At 31.2% G+C, this 20,218-nt stretch overlaps 1 protein-coding gene across 3 annotated transcripts; it reads left to right on the top strand.

The window, feature by feature from the left end:
* Nucleotides 1-10,219: 10,219 nt before the first annotated feature.
* LOC129310388 (ACT domain-containing protein ACR8-like) lies at nt 10,220-13,991 on the top strand. Of its 3 annotated transcripts, none has more exons than XM_054952209.1 (8): nt 10,220-10,432; nt 10,549-10,644; nt 11,372-11,417; nt 11,509-11,623; nt 11,747-11,814; nt 12,178-12,744; nt 12,842-12,946; nt 13,188-13,991. In XM_054952209.1, exons 2-8 carry the CDS (start codon nt 10,583-10,585, stop codon nt 13,545-13,547), a joined length of 1,323 nt encoding a protein of 440 aa, XP_054808184.1. In that variant the 5' UTR covers nt 10,220-10,432; nt 10,549-10,582; the 3' UTR covers nt 13,548-13,991. The 3 variants fall into 3 exon arrangements, with proteins under 3 accessions (XP_054808184.1, XP_054808183.1, XP_054808185.1); XM_054952210.1 differs by having other exon boundaries at nt 10,285-10,312; XM_054952208.1 differs by having other exon boundaries at nt 10,220-10,644.
* The last annotated feature ends 6,227 nt before the right edge of the window (nt 13,992-20,218 follow it).

The raw sequence follows: 20,218 nt of genomic DNA, 5'->3' as shown, positions 1-20,218 counted from the left end.
ATAATTTATTTTTTAAAAAAATATTCTGACTGGTTCAAGTTGATTCAAAATGGTTTTTGAATTCATTGGTTTTACTAATTTTTTGCTAGTTCAATTTTTTAAATCACTTACAAATATCTTCTTACAAGAGACAATCTTATTCAAAGCATGATTATTCATTAAATGTAAACATTGATTGTTATACTGTCCTATTTGATATGGTTGAATTGGAGGGAGAGAAGTAGAGGTGGAAGTAGAATTGAGATTTTTATATGTTTGGTAGCATAAAAGTAGAGTTGGTAAACGGGCGAGCTTAGCCCATATGGGCCCGGCCCTTATGAGCTTAGACCTTAAATCTCGGTTATCCCAATTTTACCTTAAAATTGAAGTCCGATCCTTATTCATAGGGCTCAGGGCCGGGCCCGTAAGCCCAGATAAAAATAAAATAAAATTTAACATTAAAATTTATTTAGAATATTTTAAAATTTAACATATATCAAACCAAAGTCTCACATAATCTAAAAAATGAACAAAAAATTTAAAAGTTCAAATAAGATGAAGACAAACATCATCATCAATACTAATCAAGATCTCCTTCATTATCATCCATAAATAAAATATTAAAACCCTCAGATGTAGGTCCACTTGTGAAAGATGGAGGCGGAGGCTCAATATTAATTATTTTTGCAGCTTCTTCATCATCACCTACAATAATTATTAATTAAATTGTTTTATTACCAAATATATATCTATACATATATTACAAGATAAAATATAAAAATTACTATAAAATGGCACAAAATAATTCAACTAATTGTTGATACAAAATACAAATTAATGTTTGCACATTATCTGAAAAGAGGTAAAAATAATATTTTGTGAATAGTAAAACGAGCTTGACGGGCCGCCCGGGCCCGAGCTCGTTTTTCTAAGGCTTAAAAGGGCCGGGCTTCAAAGCCCGGTTACCCTAAAAAATATCAAATTTTTAAGTCTGAACTCTTATTAAAATGAGTTTAAATAGGCGGCCCGTCAAGCTCGACCCTTAGTCCCGACTCTACATAAAAGTGTCTTCCCTATGCAACTGAAGTGAGTTCCATGGGAGGGAGGGTGAAATTGGGTTATTTCCCAGAGAACCGATGATAAGATGACCATTATACCATCATTCTTTCAACCTGCCACCGCGCCTTCAACCATCGATATCCCTTCCTTGCTTTCCTTTTGCCTGACGAACATCATCTTCGGCCTCCTTCCATCACCAACATTCTCTTGCTCTTCTCTTGTCATTCTCTTCCCATCACCGGCACCATCAGCGAGAGTGGCTGTGCAGAAGCCAGAATCAATGGTAGCGCAGAAATCCGGAATCACCTGCACCATCGGAGAAATGTGGGGAGTGAAGAAGGTTGGCTCGGTGGCAGCGACGGCAGACAAGGAACTGCAGAGTGAGGCATCGACGATGAGGATCGATGAGGAGGAGAGGTTCGGATTGATATACATCTGGGTTGTTGCTAGTGTTTATTTACAAATCTGTATTTCTGGAATTTGTTTTTTGAGCGATTGCTATGAGTGACAACTGAGTTCATGCTTTTTGTTTGTATTTTTCTAAAATCTGGTTCATGCTCTTCAATGAATCTGGGAAGTTCATGTATTTTTCTGAAATCTGGTCCTTGAGGAAGTTCATATTTGTTAGGGGTTCCATGATTTCCATGGCGTTCTTGGCTGTTAACAGTGATGGTTGCGAGCTGTGAAGGTGGAGACCTTTTTTATTTTTTTTTAATTTGATGGGTATATTGGTCATTTCAAAATATAAATATATTTTTTTAGATATATTTTTTATCTCGTTTCCATATGTATACCAAGCCACTTTTAAATCTTATCTCCACTTCTACTGTCACTCTCACTTTCACCTCTACTTTTATCAAAATCATTTTCTCATACCAAACGGGATATTATTGATTCTGCTAGTGCAAATTAATTTTTTAATTTTACTCTGAATGTTAAATTGGACAATAGGTTAGTTTGCTGTCCAACCTGCTAATTGGATTCAGTTATAACATGGAGTAAAGCTACCATTTCAGTTGAAAAAATTTTTTTATTGCTTTACTATAAGTTCATAATCACAATAGATAAAATAATTTTGAATTTTTTCTTTTTAAAAATATCTTCACAACCGATTAGCTATGAGACTAATCTTGCAAAAGATTTAAATACCATTTGAAATGCTGTCCTCTCTCAATCGATTATCTTTATATACACATTGAGGAATTGAACTCTGAAATAATAAAATAATTTTGAATTTTTAATCAGAAATTTGGATCATTTAAAAAAAAAACCGGAAAGGGAGAAATATTGAAGGGGGTTGGGGCTTTTGCTTTTGGGCACTCCACTTGTGCGACTTAGGCGAGAATCCGGTACTGTTGCCGCCACGCGCAACCAAACCCACCACCCAAAATCTGGTGATTTGGACTCATCAAAAGGAATAACTTACGAAAGCCATCCTTAAACCATGTGCGCTTCACTACCCATCTTTATTTTTGTTTTCTTGTTTTCAAATATACTCTCAATTAAATATACTTCTTTCATTTCAAAGTATAAATTTTTTTAAAAAGATTTTTTTTATTAATTATAAAAAAATTAATGGTAAATTCCGGAATGTAAACAAAATCCTACCACAGTAATTGAATTTCATAAAATTGAAAAGAATATTATTAAAAAAAGGTAATTAACACTTTAAAATTTTATAAAATAATTTAAAATAAGATTATACATATCAATAAAACTAAATAATAACACTTCACCTGTTTACGTTTCAAAAAAATTATAAAATTTTTTAAATAAATCTCTACATACTTAATCATTATATTACAATATTATTTTAATTTTCTTGTTACTTAAAGGATAATATTATAAAAAATTTATTAATAAAATTTTATTTTTAAATTATCTTATAAATTAGAAATGAAGGAGTAGTTTTCAAAGATGTGTGTTTTTTTTTTAAATAGAGCCTAAATACAGCCAGAATTAAGCAAAGTTAGGAGATTTAGAGTTTGTTTGATAGCTTATTTTAAAAATAATTTTTTAATATTCATAAAAAAAATAAAAAAGAACTATCTGATAACGTGTTTTTAAAAAATATTTTAAAAAATAAAAAAATTAGATATTACTTTGAAGAATAGAAAAACAAAAACATATTTTAAGTGTTTTGAGATTATTATACTAAAGAATAAAAAAAATAAAAATACCTATTCTTATTATTTTTTATTTTCAAAACATATTTTATAAAAAATTAATTTTTAAAATAATAAAATAAAAATAGTTTTAAAGATGTCCTTAAATCTCATGCAACCTTTCAACACTAAGGTTTTAAGTTTTTCCAAAAACAAAGGGGGGTGGGGGAGACGAATAAAAAATAAGAGTTTGAGATTTCGGTTTTCATCAGAGTCTGCCACCATATTTTGTTCGCGTTACCACTTACTACGCAAGTTTGCATAAATAATAATAATAATAATAATAATAAATAATAATAATAATAAGGGGAAAAAAAGAAAGAAAGAAAGAAAAGAGGCGTCCCCGAGCAAGGAGTTTATGCACCCTACATTGGGGACCATCCGACCAAACCACTTACCTTCGCCAGCTGGCTCCTTCCTCCCTACGCTACTTTCAATCTCTGCCTACGTGTTTTCTGCCAACCCCTTTTTCTACGACATCACCTTTTTTCGCACCAAAAAAAAAAAGAAAAAAAAAAAACTCCCACTCTTCAAGCAAAAGCTTCCTCCTGTCTCTTACGCAGTTTACTGTACCTATTGCAATCGCAATTACTGGGAGAAAAACCCTAATGCAGTGTACTGTTTTCATGAATAAAATTATAGATGAGCATTAGAAAATTATAAATCAGTTGAATCTCGACTCTTATCAGGGTTGTGTATGTTTTTTAAATTTAAAACACGTTTATAAAGATATTTATAAATTATTTATTAATAAAATCTTTACATCAATAATAATATTTGTTTTTATGCTCTTTGAAATAGAGTAAAGTTAAAAACAAAAATTCATTTTTAAATAAAGTTAATTAGTGAATTCACTATTAAGAATTGAGATGATTTATAATGGTAAAGATAGAAAGGATGTCTCTTGTTTCTCTACCCTTCTAACTTCTTATTAATAATAATAATAATAATAATAATAACAATAATAATAGTCCTAAATATATAAGTGTCTTTTTAATCTTTTAACTTTAACACCATTAGTCTTATCACAAAAAAAAATTATATTAAACTTTTAGATATTAATAAAATATTCTCAAATATTGACATATTAAACTAATAGTTTTGGAGTTAAGTACTAGTACAAAATAACTTTTTACAACGATTAAAAATAATTTTTTACAGCGATTAAAAAGGTGATGTTATTTCAGGAGGTGTAGAAAGTCTATATTTCTACATCGATTATAAACCTGATGTAAACATCGATTATAAACCTGATGTAAAAACTAAAATTTTTACATCGATTATAAAGCCAATATTGAAAATTATATACAAAAAAATAAAAAAATTACTTTAACTTTTAACATTGATTAGCGGTCCAACCGATGTTAAAAGTCTAGTTTTAACATCGATTGGCGGTCCAACTGATGTTAAAATACACCAATTATTACCATAATCGATGTAAAAAATATTATATTCTATAGCGGTTATGGTAATAACTGATGTAAAAAGTATTTAATTTTTTTATATTGTATTTATTTTATCAATTTTACCCATTCCTGTGCATAAAAATTGTCAAATCAGACAGCTCAATTCATTTATAATTATTTATCAAGTATTTATCAATTATACAAAACTATCTAACTATTAAAAAAAATAACAATTGTTAAAATTTCCATTTCTGTGCATAAAAATTGCTAAATCAAATAGATCAATTCATTTACAATTATTTATTAAGTATTTATCAACTATACAAAACTATTTAACTATTAAAAAAACTAGCAATTGTCTAAATTGTGTCAACTATCAAAATTAAAACTTGTCTAAAGCTAACAAAATTAAAACTAATAAGGGGAAGATAGAGGGTGAGGGGGGCGCGAGGGGGAGGAGGAGGGGAGCGACGAGGGGGAGGGGCGGCGAGGAGAGAGAGGAAGGAGGGGGAGGGCAGGCAGCGACGGGGAGAGGAAGGAGGGGGAGGAAATGAGAGAACGGTGGTCGAAGCAGAGCAAATGAAGGGGAAAGAGACTATGCAAAAAATGGAGGGTAATTTAAAAAAATTTTCTATACCGGGTGAAGGGCCACCTGATGTAGAAAAATCACTTTTACATCGGGTGGACCTTCGGCCGGTGTAAAAAGTGAAATTTTTACACCGGGTAAGTCTACTCGGTGTAAAAAGTGTCAAATACTTTAACATAATTATAAAGATGCTACCACCTTAATTTTTTACATCGTTTGTCTTCCAATCAATGTAAAAAGTAACTTGTAAATTTCATATTTTGTACTAGTGAAGGGATTAAAAAGTTACTTTATAAAATTAAGGAACTAAATTAATAAGGGAAAATTTTAGTTTACACCTTTTGACTAAACATAATAAAAAGAGAGCCCTTTAAAGTTTGAAATTTTATTGCAAACCAAGGATAATGAAATCAATTAAAATGAAAATTAAAATTACCTTATTGTCCTTAGTGGCTTGAGCCTATTAAAAGACACTTGCAAATTTCATATACTGAAGTTGTTCATTTTTCATATTAAAGTGGTTAATTTTTCTATTAGAGTTATTTGTGTGCATAGCTTCATTTGATTTTATCTATAGTGCTATTATCATGATAAAAAAAGTTTCAAGTTGTAACATTCGGGGAAAATTTAACCCCAAATTAGATGAGTAAATGAGGATAATTAAGTAAATTTATGTGATATGTGATTATAAAGAGAGCTAACGAGCGTTTTGAATTGTGTTTTTAGCCTTAGAATTGAGTTTGGAGTGAAGAGGGGCTACCTAGGCATGAAAAAGTAAGAAAAATAAGGAAAAATGACTTTGTACCACATGCCATAATGTTGACACACTGGCCATCAGAACACGAAATAGCCTTCTATGTACCACACACTGAGGTGCATGGGGACAAGTGTCATGGTGCAGAAATAAGACATGAACAAACAAAAAAATCAAAAGAGAAAGAATGAGAAAATGAAGAAGCTTGCCTTTGCTCTGCTAGGGATTTGACTTTGAGAAGGTTTGAGCCATTTAGAAGCTATCAAACTTCAAGAGTAAGTCTTATAACTTCTTCCTTTTCCTTCCCTACCCATTTCTTGAAGTTGTTGGTTAGGGTTTGATAATGGAAAGCCATTTTTGGTCTATATAGGTTATGGGCCCGAACCCATTGACTCAAATGGAGTTAATGGAAGTTGTTTTGAGTATTTAAACCTAAAAATTTTGGGTTAACACAATAATGGTAGTTGAGAACCATTAATGTCTGAAAATAAGCATTAAATATGAAATTATAGAGGTTGTTGAATCATTAATAACAATATGAGATTTTAATGAAGCTATTGGGAGTTAAAGAGGGTTAATAAATGGTAGACCTAAATGTAAGAAGTAAAGGCATTGAGTATTTTAGAAATGAAAATATAAGAGTTGAAAATGTGTTTTCGATAATGTTAATTGAGTTTGCATTTGATTGATTGTAGATTAATCATCTGGGTACCATATTTGGTTTGGGAAACAAGCTTGGAAGCATATATTGGGGGATAAATATTTAATCTCTTAAAGGTTTAAAATAACCGAGGGAACCTATTTTAAATAGTTATTTATTAATTGAGTTTTAATGTGAAAATGAGTTTATTTGCATGTGTATTTGAACTTGTAAATGTAAAAGCATGTTATAAACCATATATTTGAATATTAATTGTGATCTTACATAAAGGTGGAGTTGAATTTGAAATGAATTTTCAAACTATAAATGTGTGTTGAGATAAGAACTTTATGATAGGTGATGTGATGTTAGTGTGCTTGTGTAGCGTGTGAATGTTATATGTGTAACTAAACAAAAAGTTAAATTGTGCTATGAAACTTAAAATTAAAAAGGAGAATGCTTGTGAATATGACATTGATGCTCACTTGGGTAACATTATAACGTGATCCCAATGTGTTGTTATTGAGTAAATGCAATAATGAAATGATATTGTACATTACATGATCTAGCAGGAGTTCGCTTAGGGAGAAGAGTAGATAAAAATTCATATGGTACTTACGGCTAACTTCCAGTGCACAAAGGCCTAGCCTTGTCCCACATTAACTTAGGGTATATGACACTTCAGAGATTTGAGAGTGGGAGAAGCCATAGTTCGAGAGTGAGTTTTGTGATCTTTAGCTAGGTCATACCTTACAATTGGTGAGCTTGGGTAGTTTAGTCACATGGACGAAGTCCCATTTGATATTGTAACCTATGATTTCAGTCGAAAGATATAAGGAAGGTATAAGGTGAAATGGATCATGCATATAAGTATATCCGACGTATCGTATGGTTATTAAGTTTGTGGTAAATTGTGATAAGTGAATGCGCTATTGTCACGAGGTTGATGGTATTATGGCAATGAGCATTGAAATGATATGTTGGGTCATTGTCACTATTTGAATATATTGTGGCAATGTACCTTGTGTTTTGATATGAGAAACATGAGAATTAAGATCAATGTGAAATTGTGATTGTATTATGTATGATCTCTTATTTTGAGTGATTAACTTGCCTTTTATGTGCTCAAATCAATTAATATACAATTGCATAAGATATATGTACCTTGGTTACTGAGTGGCTAGACTCACCCCTCTCTTTCAATATTTTGTAAGCTTTAGTTCTTGTGCAGAAAGGAAAAAAGCTCCAAAGGCTTAGAAATTTGAGATTCCTATTGTAAAGCCTCTTACCTAGATTTATTTTGTGCAATAAATAATATATTATCAATTATAATGTATTTTATTTACACTTGCACTATATTGTTGTTAAAGAATTTGAAAATTATGTTTTGGGCTTTGGAATGTTGTACGTAAGTTGTTAAATAGTTAATAGAGCCAAAAGACTAATGTAAGTACAGTAACTACTATCATATTATTGAAATTGATAATGATTGGATTATGTAATATTATAATCTCTCCCTTTTGTTTTTATTATCAAAAGGGTTGAGGAGCGAAAAATTATTTTTGTTGAGTATATGTGCATGTAGTGTGTTGTATAGGTAATTCTAAGTCCATTAAATATAGTTTGGGTGTTAGGAATGACTTTTGGTATATGTGTGGGGTTTTGGATACACTTGAGTTGTGAAAATGATTTGAAAATGTGTTTGGGTGTCCAACTTCTTTGTGTGACTTAATTAGTGAGTAAAACTCATGTCATTAGCTAATTTATAAGAAGAGTTTTGTGTAAATACCTAAATCATCTCACTTGAACATTAGAAAAATAAATGGGGCATGTTTGAAATTGCCTCAGGTTGCTGTCAAATGATAGTAGAATTGTTATTTGATACGTGCAGCAGGCTGTAGCACATAGTGCCTGAGCCATGACGTGCGGTATAGAAAAGGGAAAGTCACAGTGGATGTGCACATGTTGCGGTGCATTGCCCTATTTTTCAGAACTTGTTATTTTTCAATTGTTTTTGAGTCATTTTACTCCTTCGAGATATCTCATACTTTTAAAATATTATTTTACTCTGATTTGAGATTTATTAAGGGATGTTTTCATGAAATTAAATTTTGAAAACTTGAAATTCCATTTTTATAATATTCAAGCTTGATAATCTAAAAAGGAGTTTAACTTATGATTACCTTAGTTTGTGTAATCCATTGTATTTCGTAAAGGAGATATTTCACAAGTTCCCCATATTCTAATTGTTTATTGCTCATATTGAAGTGATTATTTTTCTTCTAGAAGTTATTTGCATACATAGCTTTACTTAATTTTATTCTTAATGTTGTTATTATAGTAAAAATTGTTTCAAATTTTACATATTAAAATTGTTCATTTTTCAAACTAAAGTGGTTAATTTTTTATAAATGTTGTTGGTGCGGAGCTTCACTTGTTTTATTCAAACTGTTGTTATCATATTTAATAAAGTTGCAAATCCTCAATATTGAAGTTGTCATTTCCTATGTTGAAATGGTTAATTTTTCTACTAAAGTTATTTGAGCATATAGTTAATTTTTCACTAGAGACAATGTGATAATCCTAGTTTACATTTTAATTTCATTTCATTACCGTTTGTCTTTAGTGAAATTTGAGACCTTAAAGGGCTCTCTTTTTATTATATTTGGTGAAGGGATCTAAATTGAAATTTTCCCTTAACCTAATAATTATGACAGCAATCCGTCTTAACAAAAAAAAAAAAAAAACCATAATCCCTCAATTTGGACTTCTAGCTCCCCATCATAACTAACTCTTTAATCCCTTATTCCCATTTTTAACTTTCCTTCCCTTCCAATCAACTCCTCATTTTTTTTTTTTAACAAATTAACCCTACCACTACATCCCCTTGTCCGATAACCAATCGTCCCCCATGATTTGGAAAGTTAGGTAATCTGAAAATATATGCACCGCGACACCAATAAAATCCTCCCTAACCCCAGAAAAGCGAGTAATGCAATATAATATTAATACTCGTCATCTTTTTAATTCTGTAAACATATAATTTCATAAATCGCATGCTTGCACATAAAAGTTACTATTATATCCAAATCTAAATTTTTATTATTAGTATTATATTAATATCAATAATTTAATATTAGCTAGCGGCGGTAAAGTGGGGAATTGTGGTCCGTCGTTTCGTTATAATTGAAGTCGGCAAAATCGGACCTTAATTACCAAGTTTCCTCGATTGGAACAAAGGTCCGACCTTGTGACGTGGGTGCACCTCCGCCGTCCATCAAATGAAACGGTTACTCTCAGTCACTTCCTCTATGGAGTGCTGGACAAGCAAAGCAATCCGACGAGTCGTCCGAGCTGGACCGGAAACGACCCCGGTTGAGGGGGGCCCTGACACGTGTCCTCATAGCTTTTCCACTTGTATCCCCAGCATTGCTAGATTCAGATAGAATGGCAGTTGGGTCAGGCCGGGCAGCCCTTCTTCCCTGGCTCTATCGTCTCATGCGAAAGCGGAAGAGGCAAGATTTGATTTTTTACAAATAAATAAATTATTAATTAATTAATTAATTAAAAGTATATACATATGTGTATATATATATATATATTAAATTAATACGTTGTTTAAGAGACAGAGTTAGCAACAAAAGGCGTGTTCCCCGCTATCTCAAGGAGATAGCGAGAGAAAGAGGGACAGTAACTCTTCCACACTCCCAACGCGTATTGAAGGTGAGAGTTTGACAGCAGTGATTTATGGCGATTTTGTCGAAGAATTGTCAATAAGAGATGCAGTCTTGTAGTACCCTAAGCATTCTTCTCAGAAAAGTCGTCGTGGCGGTGATTTTCGTGGTAGAGTCGGCGTTTGGTCTTCCTCTGTTTCTTTGAATTACTGCTGATCTTTTAGGAAGACAAGTTTCAGGGCCGTTCGGTGTTGTGGTTAAATCCTCTTTGTTGTGATTCTCTAGATTGGAGGCAAATTCTTTTCAAATAGCCGCGAAGATGGAGCGGTATGCCTGTACAGATGAATACGAAAAGCTCGTAATACGGATGAGCTCACCAAGGTCCGTCTATTATCCTTTGTCTTCCTTCTCTTGTTAGGATGAATCATTCTTTTTGGGTTTCTTCCCCTACCTTATTATAGGCCGTGATTGTGCGAATTGTGCAATGAATTTGCTGGAGCTGATTGTTTTTGTGCGAATTCATTGAATTTGATTGTTTGATTTATTGTTTGCCTGATATTTATGCACCTTGTTTTTGAGTGCTATCAAACTGGAATTCTGGCAACCTTTCTAAGTTTGAAGGAAATATTCGACATTGTTTTCAGAATATTGCATACTTTTATGCTCTGATTTCTTTTGCTTCGAAGAAAGATCTTTTTAGCAAAACGGAAAGTGCCATTGCAGCTTCATATTTCGTATGATTTCCTTCCTCTCGCAATAATGTGTGTTTCGGCTTTGATCTCTAACTTAAACATTATCCTGCTATCCTTGGTGTATTATGATCATAAGTTGTGATTATTAAATTTCCTTATTGTAATTACAAATAAGTATGCCAAAAAAAAAGGGATAGTATAAACAGAATGAATAAAACTTTTTTATTCCCACCGACTTTTAAACCTGATTTGTTCAACATCGATATTTTAGCATTATTCTGACTTTCATTATCGTGTCTAGCCTTCCTTCCTTCTTTTTTAGACTTTATTTTCTTCGCATCGAACATTTTGTGGGTCGCAAACTTGAAATCCGGAAATAAAAAAGTAATTTCACTTGGAACTTACTTGCGAAACAGGGTTGTGATCGACAATTGTGTCTGTTCCACAGCGACTCTGGTCAAGGTATCCCCAAATGAAAATCTTTCAAATTCGAGAACTTTTGGTCCTCGTGTCGATTACAAACTAATAACCTTTAATTTGGTCGAATTCACAGTTAGATAGCGCTAGAAGGCATGGTATTCTCTTGGATGCCATACAAGTGCTTACTGATTTGAACCTTTCCATTAAAAAGGCGTACGTATCTTCTGATGGCAAATGGTTTATGGATGGTAAGTTATTTTTCTTCTTCTTCATTCTGCTAAAACGCCCCCTGCAGTAGTGCATTCTGTCATGGGTTTATTCCCGTTTTTGTTTCAATCACTAATTATTTGTGGTTATTTGATCATCGACAGTTTTCCATGTTACTGATCAAAACGGAAACAAGCTAACAGATGAGAACGTTTTAAGATATATGGAACAGGTATTTAATCTTATTAAAATTGAATTAATTGGCATGTACCTCGTTAAAATCTAGGAAAAATATCGATTAAGGATCGTTGGAGGAAATTTGTATCAGTTAAGGATTGCCTGTTGTTAAAAAGTCGAATGGATACTTGTTGATTTGGATTAATCTTTTATCAACAAATATTCATTCGGGTTTTAACAACAATTTATTATAAATTAACAATGGTGCTTTTGAGTTTTTTTAATTCGGATTTTGACAACTAGTTTTTGACTGATATAAATTTCTTGTAGTAGTCTTTTATTGCTCTTTTCCCTAAAATCTATCACATGTAAGGCATGTGTAATTTTATTTAAAACATTTGTTTCTATGTTACTACAGTCACTTGGCAGCATTCACAGTGGGAGAACTAATATTTCAAATGGTCTCACTGCATTGGAGTTAACGGGAACAGACCGTGTTGGTCTTCTTTCAGAGGTATTTGCAGTACTAGCCGACCTACAATGTGATGTAGTAGAGGCTAAGGTTTGGACTCACAATGGCCGAATTGCATCCCTTATCTACGTAAGAGATTGTAAGTCGGGGTCCACCATCAAGGACTCTCAGAAAATCAACGGAATTGAAGCACGACTAAGGAATGTATTGAAGGGAGACAATGACATCAGGAGCGCAACAACTTCGGTCTCTATGGCTGCAATACACACCGAAAGAAGGCTGCATCAATTGATGTTTGCTGACCGTGATTACCAGAGGAACCCCATCTTCAAGTCAAGTTCTGATACTCCAGTAGTTACCGTTCAGAATTGGGTAGAAAGGGGTTATTCTGTTGTGAGTGTTCAATGCCGAGATCGAACAAAGCTTCTTTTCGATGTTGTTTGCAACTTGACGGACATGGAATATGTTGTATTTCATGCAACTATCAACACAACAGGAGATCAAGCATGCCAGGTAAACGCTCATTTTCTTGAATTTTATAATAATTGATTAATTAATTTAGTGGAGCTTTTGGTTTATGTATTTAACCATGCTTACATTACCACTTCAGGAGTTTTACATCAGACATAAAGATGGCACTCCAATTAGTTCAGAACCAGAGCGTCAACGTGTAATCCAGTGCTTACAGGCTGCTGTGGAAAGAAGAGCATCTGAGGTAAGAACATCTTTCTCTTTGCCCCCCTCATTCTTACTTGTAAAGTTGATATGCTTTGAGTTTTAAAACAACAACAAAAACATGTATTGTTCATATCCATGTGAGATTGAATAAAGTTTTACGCTGTCCTTCAATGGTGTAATAAATCCTCCTCCTTTATTCAGTTGGGACTGGCTTTAAATACAGAGTTATTTGCTTTGAGTTTTATATTTGAGATTAATGGGTAATTGCTTAATGACAGGGTATTAGGCTAGAATTATGCACGGAAGACAGACTGGGGCTTCTGGCAGAGGTCATGAGAACATTCCGAGAGAACGGACTGAATGTGACAAGGGCAGAGATATCCACCGTAATGGACACGGCGGCAAATGTTTTCTACGTAACGGACGCTAGAGGAAACCCAGCTGATCCCAAAATAATCCAGTCCGTGAGAGAGAAAATCGGATTGAGTAATTTGAAAGTGAAAGAATTACCCCTGACACGTCAGCAGACAGAAAAAGAAGATCAAGACGTAGGTGTTGGTGGGGCAGTGTTGCTATCCCTGGGTAGTCTCGTGAGAAGGAACTTATACAATTTAGGACTTATCAAATCATGTTCCTAAAAAAGCAGAGGGGGAATTTAGAAGCGTGCAAGATATGGGGCAACTTTTATACGGCACAAGATAGATATATATTCTTTCTTTGCTTCAGGTGGTGGCCTAGTGTACATAAAAAGCAAAGGTGAAGAATTTGGTGGTATAGTTGTTATTGTTAGTTTGGTTGGTGAGAGAGTTTGGCGGTGAATCCTGCAGCTGGAAGGGTTGCCATTGCAAAGTGTATTTAAAATGCGTTTTGTGTGGGAGTGTGTGAATTAGGACAGATGGGGATTGATGAAAGAGGTGGTTAGTTAGTGGACAGGTTGTGATCAGCATCGGATTTTTAGTGACAAGGACAGGTTTATTTAGTTAGGGCCACATCGATTCCGACTTTACACAGCACGCAACTTATTTATGTATATAATAACGACTTTCTCCGTATTATAGTGGTCCACTTCATTTTTTAAATTTTTTAACTTTTTGTTGATCATTTATTACGTTCATGCTTCCAATGGAATCTCCTGAGGTCCTTAAACTTGGCTCCACTGAAATACGGGATCTTGTCTTGGGTCATCTAAAATATAATAAAGTATTTCACTAGAGAAGAGGAGGAAGGGGTGAGAAAAGAACATTTTAATTTGATGAATTTTGATTTTCTGACTTTTTGTCTTAATGATTTATTTTTTATTCAAAAAACATACTAAATATAGGGTTTAGGTTTAATTTTATTTTTTTATTTATTTTTGAAGAGTGTTAGGTATTTTATATTATTAAGTGGGGTAAGTTTTTTAAATTATTTTTTAAAGAGGCAAAAATGCCCTTCTGCAGTTAGCTATTAAATATTCCATTTTCTGGTGATATGTCATCGTGTGGGACCTAACAAATTGTCAGAAAGCCAAATCCCCTTGTCCAACCAAGTCATCTTTGTCCTTCACATTTGTTAATCAAAATGGAGGGGGGCAGAGAGAGAGCGAGCTTCAATTGTTCTCTTCGTTCTCCGTCCTTTCGCCATTTGTCTTCTTCCCCTTTTGCTTCCTTTTTCATCCGTTGCCTCCCTTATGAGGGGACAATGTTGTATTTGAGGCGAAGATCGAAGGTCGCTTCCTTGTGTCTGAACTCAGTTGACAGGACACCTGCGTGAAATGATACAAGTGTTCAATCATCGTTGTCGGCAAAAGGGGCTGTTAGATAGTACTAATTACCAAACTTTGGGCTTCCAAAGGATTATCCACATCAACTTTTGTTCTTTCTTTTTTTGAGGCGAGGGCAAGAACGACCACCGCGAAGGAAACCACCACCACAAGACTTCCTCGCTTGGAAAGCCCAAAATCTAACAACACCACCTCTGGCTACCATCCTATTATTGAAGTGGCTTATGGTGGTGGCAACCATAGCTTTGTTCATGCTAAAAAAGGATCGATGACTTCATCTATGAATGTCATCCTTATCACCAACTTGGCAGCATTGTATTGGCTCATAGGTTTGCAGATGAATGGCCAACAGAGACTTTATGGAGCCTGGCTTGCTTCAATACCACCAGAGACCCCACCGTGGGCTACGATTACACTGGCAAGATTAACCTTTGGAACTTTGTCTAGAGAGAGATTGATTGCAGGATTTGGGGTGATGTGGGTGAGAGGGTTTGATGCAATGGGTCAGAGCAAATGGGGTCAGATTCACTGTGCATGGGCCGGCATAGATGCCACATAAGAAGTAAACGGAGGAGATAACATCTCACTTACTGCAGGGCTTTTTTGATCTTTAAAAAAATAGTTTAAGAAAAATATTATCTCATTCATTAATACAGGATGTTTAATGCTCTTCGAAAATAAGTATAGGTGTAAAAATATATTTTAACCTTAAAATATAATAATAATAATGATAATAATAATAATAACTTTTAATATCTCTCAAGTTTATTTATTGTTTTGTCATTTAAATTTATTTTTATCAATTTAGTCCTTTATATTTTTTTAAATTATTAAGTTAGTCATTTAAGTTTTAAAACACAAATTAACTTTCAAGTTATACTAATATGTAAGGAATGTGGATGATTGTACTTGTTATGTATATGTAGCTAAATGAAAATAAATTAGTTTTAGTTTTCATCAATATAGTTTGTTATGTTACATTTTGCTCTTTTGTTTTTTCTTTTTTTTTTTTAATTTCTAAGCCTTTATTTTCCCTGTCTAAGTAACTATACAACTTTCAATTAATTCATATAGTTACCATCAATATTTTATTATTTGTGTCAATAAATTTTATTAGTATGACTTTTTTTTTAAAAAAATTAAATAGATAATCGAAACATTTAAAAGACCAACTTAATAAAAATTAAATATGAGGGATCAAATCAGGAATTGAAACAAATTTGAATGATTAAAAGTTTCATTTATCCTTAAAATATGATAAAAAAACCTATTAAAATATGATAGGTGAAACTTGAACTTCATCTCTCACTGTTTTTATTTAAAGTGATAATGACGATATATTTTTTTAAAAAATGAAAGTAAAACTTGAAGACCAAGCTGAGGCTCTGAAACAGTATTAAATGAAACACCAACAATTGTGAAGTAGGGGAAACGTCACATAGCTGTGGTAGGGTGAGGAACTAGGAAGCAATATGTTAAGTAAAATCGGGGCTAGATTTTTTGTTTTCTAGGGAATATTTCACCGGGGACCTTAATCAAGAATAATTAAAAAGAAGATCCTTAAATATTTAAAATTTTATTAAAGAACCCGTACAGAATTTCATTTAAATTTATGATTGAAATAACAAAATTAATTTCATTTAAATAAACAATATAAACAACTTATTTCTTTTCAAACTACATGTTATTTATTTATTTCTAAAATATTATTCGTTTTTCTACTTTACTTGTTTATAGTCTTGATTTCATTTGATTTTATTTCAGGGTCATGAACAAGTGAAGTAAGTAAATAAATAACATTTCATAAATAAATAAATAACATATAGTATAAGAATGAGCAAGTCATCTTATCATAAAACCAACACTTAAAATGAAATTAAGGCTATAAACAAGCGAATAACATTTCGTAAGTAAACGAATAACAGACAATATAGGAATGAATAAATCGTTTATGTTGTTCATTTAAATGATGATAATTTTGTCATTTCCATCACAAATTTAACAGAAATTCTGTATTGGTCCTTCAGTGAAATTTTAAAAATTTAGAGATCATTTATTTTTTATTATCTCTGATCAAAGGTTCCTCACTAATTTTTTTTTTTCTAGGTGCAAGTGGTTTTTGAGGATAACCATTACCTTATTTAATTTTTTTTTATTTTTTTGCCAACTGCCTCATTTCAACTTAATATCTCATTTATGGGGATAGATGGTGACACAAATAAATGAAATGCCCACAACCGCTGTAAAATTAAGGCAAAGACGTTATGACTACCTATAGTAAAACTTTTATTTTTTTAAATTTGTTTTAATTATTGGTTTATTTTTCAATTTAATTTAAATTTTATTGATCTTTGGATATTACTATTATTTAAAAATGAGGTAATAACATTGAGTTGGCAGCTATACAAATTAATGAAAAGAAATATAATTATTTAGATAAAAAATCTAAAATTTTTTAAAATATAAAAGAAAACAAAAGAAAAAATCACACTTAGGTCCCACAGAATAAATTTAATTATTAAATTTTTTTATAAAATGTACAAAAATACTTTTAAAGATTAAATCATGTGCATTTATAATTTAGTAGAGAAAAATAACAATTTGATACAGGGAAACGATAACTTGGCACCTGGTTGCATGAAGGAATCCTAGCTGTGCACTTCGTACCTCTTGCATCAACAGCAAATAGGGCTCTTGGGTGTTTGGAACCGAATGTTACGAAATCGACAATAAAATCAAACTTAAAGGATATATTATTCTTTGCTTCTTATGTCAACAAATGAATGAATATTACGAAAATTGATCTAGAAAAAAGAATTCGTTTAACACAAATAATGTCCTGAAAAAATAACAATAAAATCCCCCTAATTATATATATAAATGACAATCTAATATTTTAAAATGTTATAATTTTATTGAAGTTCCTAGAAATTTTGTGTCAATAAATTTTAAATTGAAAAGATTATTTTACTTTTATTTATAAATTATGATTTCTTATTCAATTTTTATGATTCTTTGAATAAAAATTGTTATTCTTTAAACAAAAGTTATCATTGAAGTTTGCTATTTTAAAAACTTATTTTTTAATAATAAAAATTATACTTGATGAGTTGTGTTTTTTGTTCAACTCTTACTAATCGTAAAACAAAAGTAGTTATTTTTTAACCAAAAGTTATAATTCGGGCTTGTTATTTTTAATAAGGATAAAATGATCTTTTTACTTTAAAATTTATTAATACAGAAGTTCCTAAAAATTTCAATAAAATTATAACATTTTGAATGATTAATTTGTCATTTATATAATTTCAAAATATTTTATTGTTATTTTTTCTAATTTGATTCCTCTTATTATTTGTGTGCGCAATTTTGCATGAATGTGATTAAAGAAATGCAAGGAAGGTGAGAAGGTGTGGGAACAACTTAGTGCCTCTTATTTTTCCCTATGTGACAGGGTAACGCTTTTCAGTTAATTCATGATGGGATCTATGATGGGAATAGCATTTGTGCAGGGAAAGATATGATATTAAAATTATAGTTAATCTACCCTATTGAATCAGTAAATTATTAAATTAATATTTTAATTAATTTAATAAAATACTTTAATTATAAGCAATTTGCTTATAATTTGAGAATAATTTTAAAATTTAATTATTAAATTTATATCTTAATTGGTTGGTACCTTAAAAATAAAGACTTAAAAATGAAGACTAAAGACTAAAAAGTGTGTAAATGTGGCCACTGAAATTGGCAAAAGTACCCCCCGAAAAAAAAAAAAGTCATCACGTCCCCATGGGAGTAAAGAAGATTCGTATTGTGGACAAAATGCTTAATACTCAACATGGTACTCGCACCGACTTTATGTGATTTTTTTTTTTTGAATTAAAACTTTATATGATTTCCAAGCAACTTCTTCATTTGTGTCTTTTCTTATATTCCTATATTTTTATTTATAAATTATTTTTAATATATTTTATTAGAATTAAAGAAAGCTTTAAAACTCATTAATTTATCTTAAAATTTAATAAATTATCAACTTTACCCTCATTAAATATATATATTTTAATAATATTTTTTTAATATTCAATAGAAGATAAAAAAATTTGTATTGAAATTTAATGAGATGATTTATTAATAGAATAATTTTTTTTTTACTTTATAAATATGACGAGAGGGGATACTTTAGTTAGTTCATTCTCACTTCAAAATTGGCATTACAGGCGCATGAGATTCCCTTCCCTGTCTTCGGATTCCTACTAAACGTCCTCCTTTTGTCTTCTTGTCTTTTTTTTTTTTTGGGAAAATCATAGTGAAAGGCCTTTGAAGGATTTTATTTACCAAAAATGATCAAATGGTTCTAAATTCATGGTGCATAACTAAGGGATCTAAACGTAATTAATTTAGTGTGAAAAGATAAAATTATCTTTCAATTTTTTTTTTAAAAACTCTTCATTGTCACTTGCCGCCGAAGCTCCAGTGCCAATCACTGAACCAACGAGGGAGACTGATTAATTTTTTTTATGTGGCCAAGATGGGGTTTGAACTCACATCCTCTTAGCTACCAAAAAGTTAGCTAGCTATTATGTTAACAAATCTTTTCAATTATATAATGCAAATCTTTATGTATATTTTTAACTTTGTTTTCATTTTCCATGCCAATATTTACTAGGTGCTCAATACTTACTTGTCATTTTACAAATGATTACTTGTTAAACTACTAACAGGGCATGTTAAAAAATTTAATATACACTGATTTTTATAAATGCTTACTCGTTTTTATTACTAGAAATGACAAATTCTCATTAGCAATTTAACAAGCAACCATTTATGTGATAACAAGTCCCGTTACTAGTTTTAAAAATTTTCCTTAATAATTTGATAAGTAAATTTTAGTAAAATAACAAGTTCATATAAGCTTATGACATATAATCTTTTAGTAATAAAAACAAGTAAACATTTATAAAAATCATTCCATATTAAGTTTTTTTAACAAGTCCCTATTGATAATTTAATAAGTAATCATTTGTGAAATGATAAGTTCTATTATATTTTAAACTTTGCTTTCACTTTTCATGCCAATATTTATCAGGAGCTTATTGGTTACTTGTGATTTTACAAATGGCTAGTTGTTAAGTTACTAATGAAACTTGTTAAAAAATTTAATATGAACTTATTTTTATAAATATTTACTCATTTTTATTATCAGTAATGACAAGTTTTCTTTAGTAATTTAACAAGTAACCATTTATAAAATGACAAGTCTCCTTATTGTCATTGAAAATTTCTCTTAATAATTTGATAAGTAAATTTTAGAAAAATAATAAGTTCATATAAAATTTTGACATACCAATATGAACTTGTTAAATGAACAATGCAAATCTTTATATATATATATATATATATATTTTAAACTTTATTTTCACTTTGCATGCCAATACTTGTCATGAGCTTAATGATTATTTATCATTTTATAAATAGTTACTTGTTAAATTACTAATGAGACTTGTTAAAATTTTTTTAATATGCACTAATTTTTATAAATGTTTACTT

This window comes from Prosopis cineraria, unplaced genomic scaffold (assembly GCF_029017545.1).
Source record: "Prosopis cineraria cultivar Desert tree isolate PC_DT_omini unplaced genomic scaffold, ASM2901754v1 PC5, whole genome shotgun sequence".
In the NCBI taxonomy this organism is placed as follows: domain Eukaryota; kingdom Viridiplantae; phylum Streptophyta; class Magnoliopsida; order Fabales; family Fabaceae; genus Prosopis; species Prosopis cineraria.
Note: the sequence above shows the minus strand (reverse complement) of the source record. Positions and strands in the feature narration are given on the sequence as shown.

What these genes read in the sequence shown, in the direction of transcription:
- LOC129310388 (XM_054952209.1), top strand. Translation starts at nt 10,583, where the DNA reads ATGGAGCGGTATGCCTGTACAGATGAATACGAAAAGCTCGTAATACGG. An exon ending in ATACGGATGAGCTCACCAAG is followed by an intron (nt 10,645 to 11,371) that starts GTCCGTCTATTA and finishes CTTGCGAAACAG; the next exon opens with GGTTGTGATCGACAATTGTG. An exon ending in CCACAGCGACTCTGGTCAAG is followed by an intron (nt 11,418 to 11,508) that starts GTATCCCCAAAT and finishes TCGAATTCACAG; the next exon opens with TTAGATAGCGCTAGAAGGCA.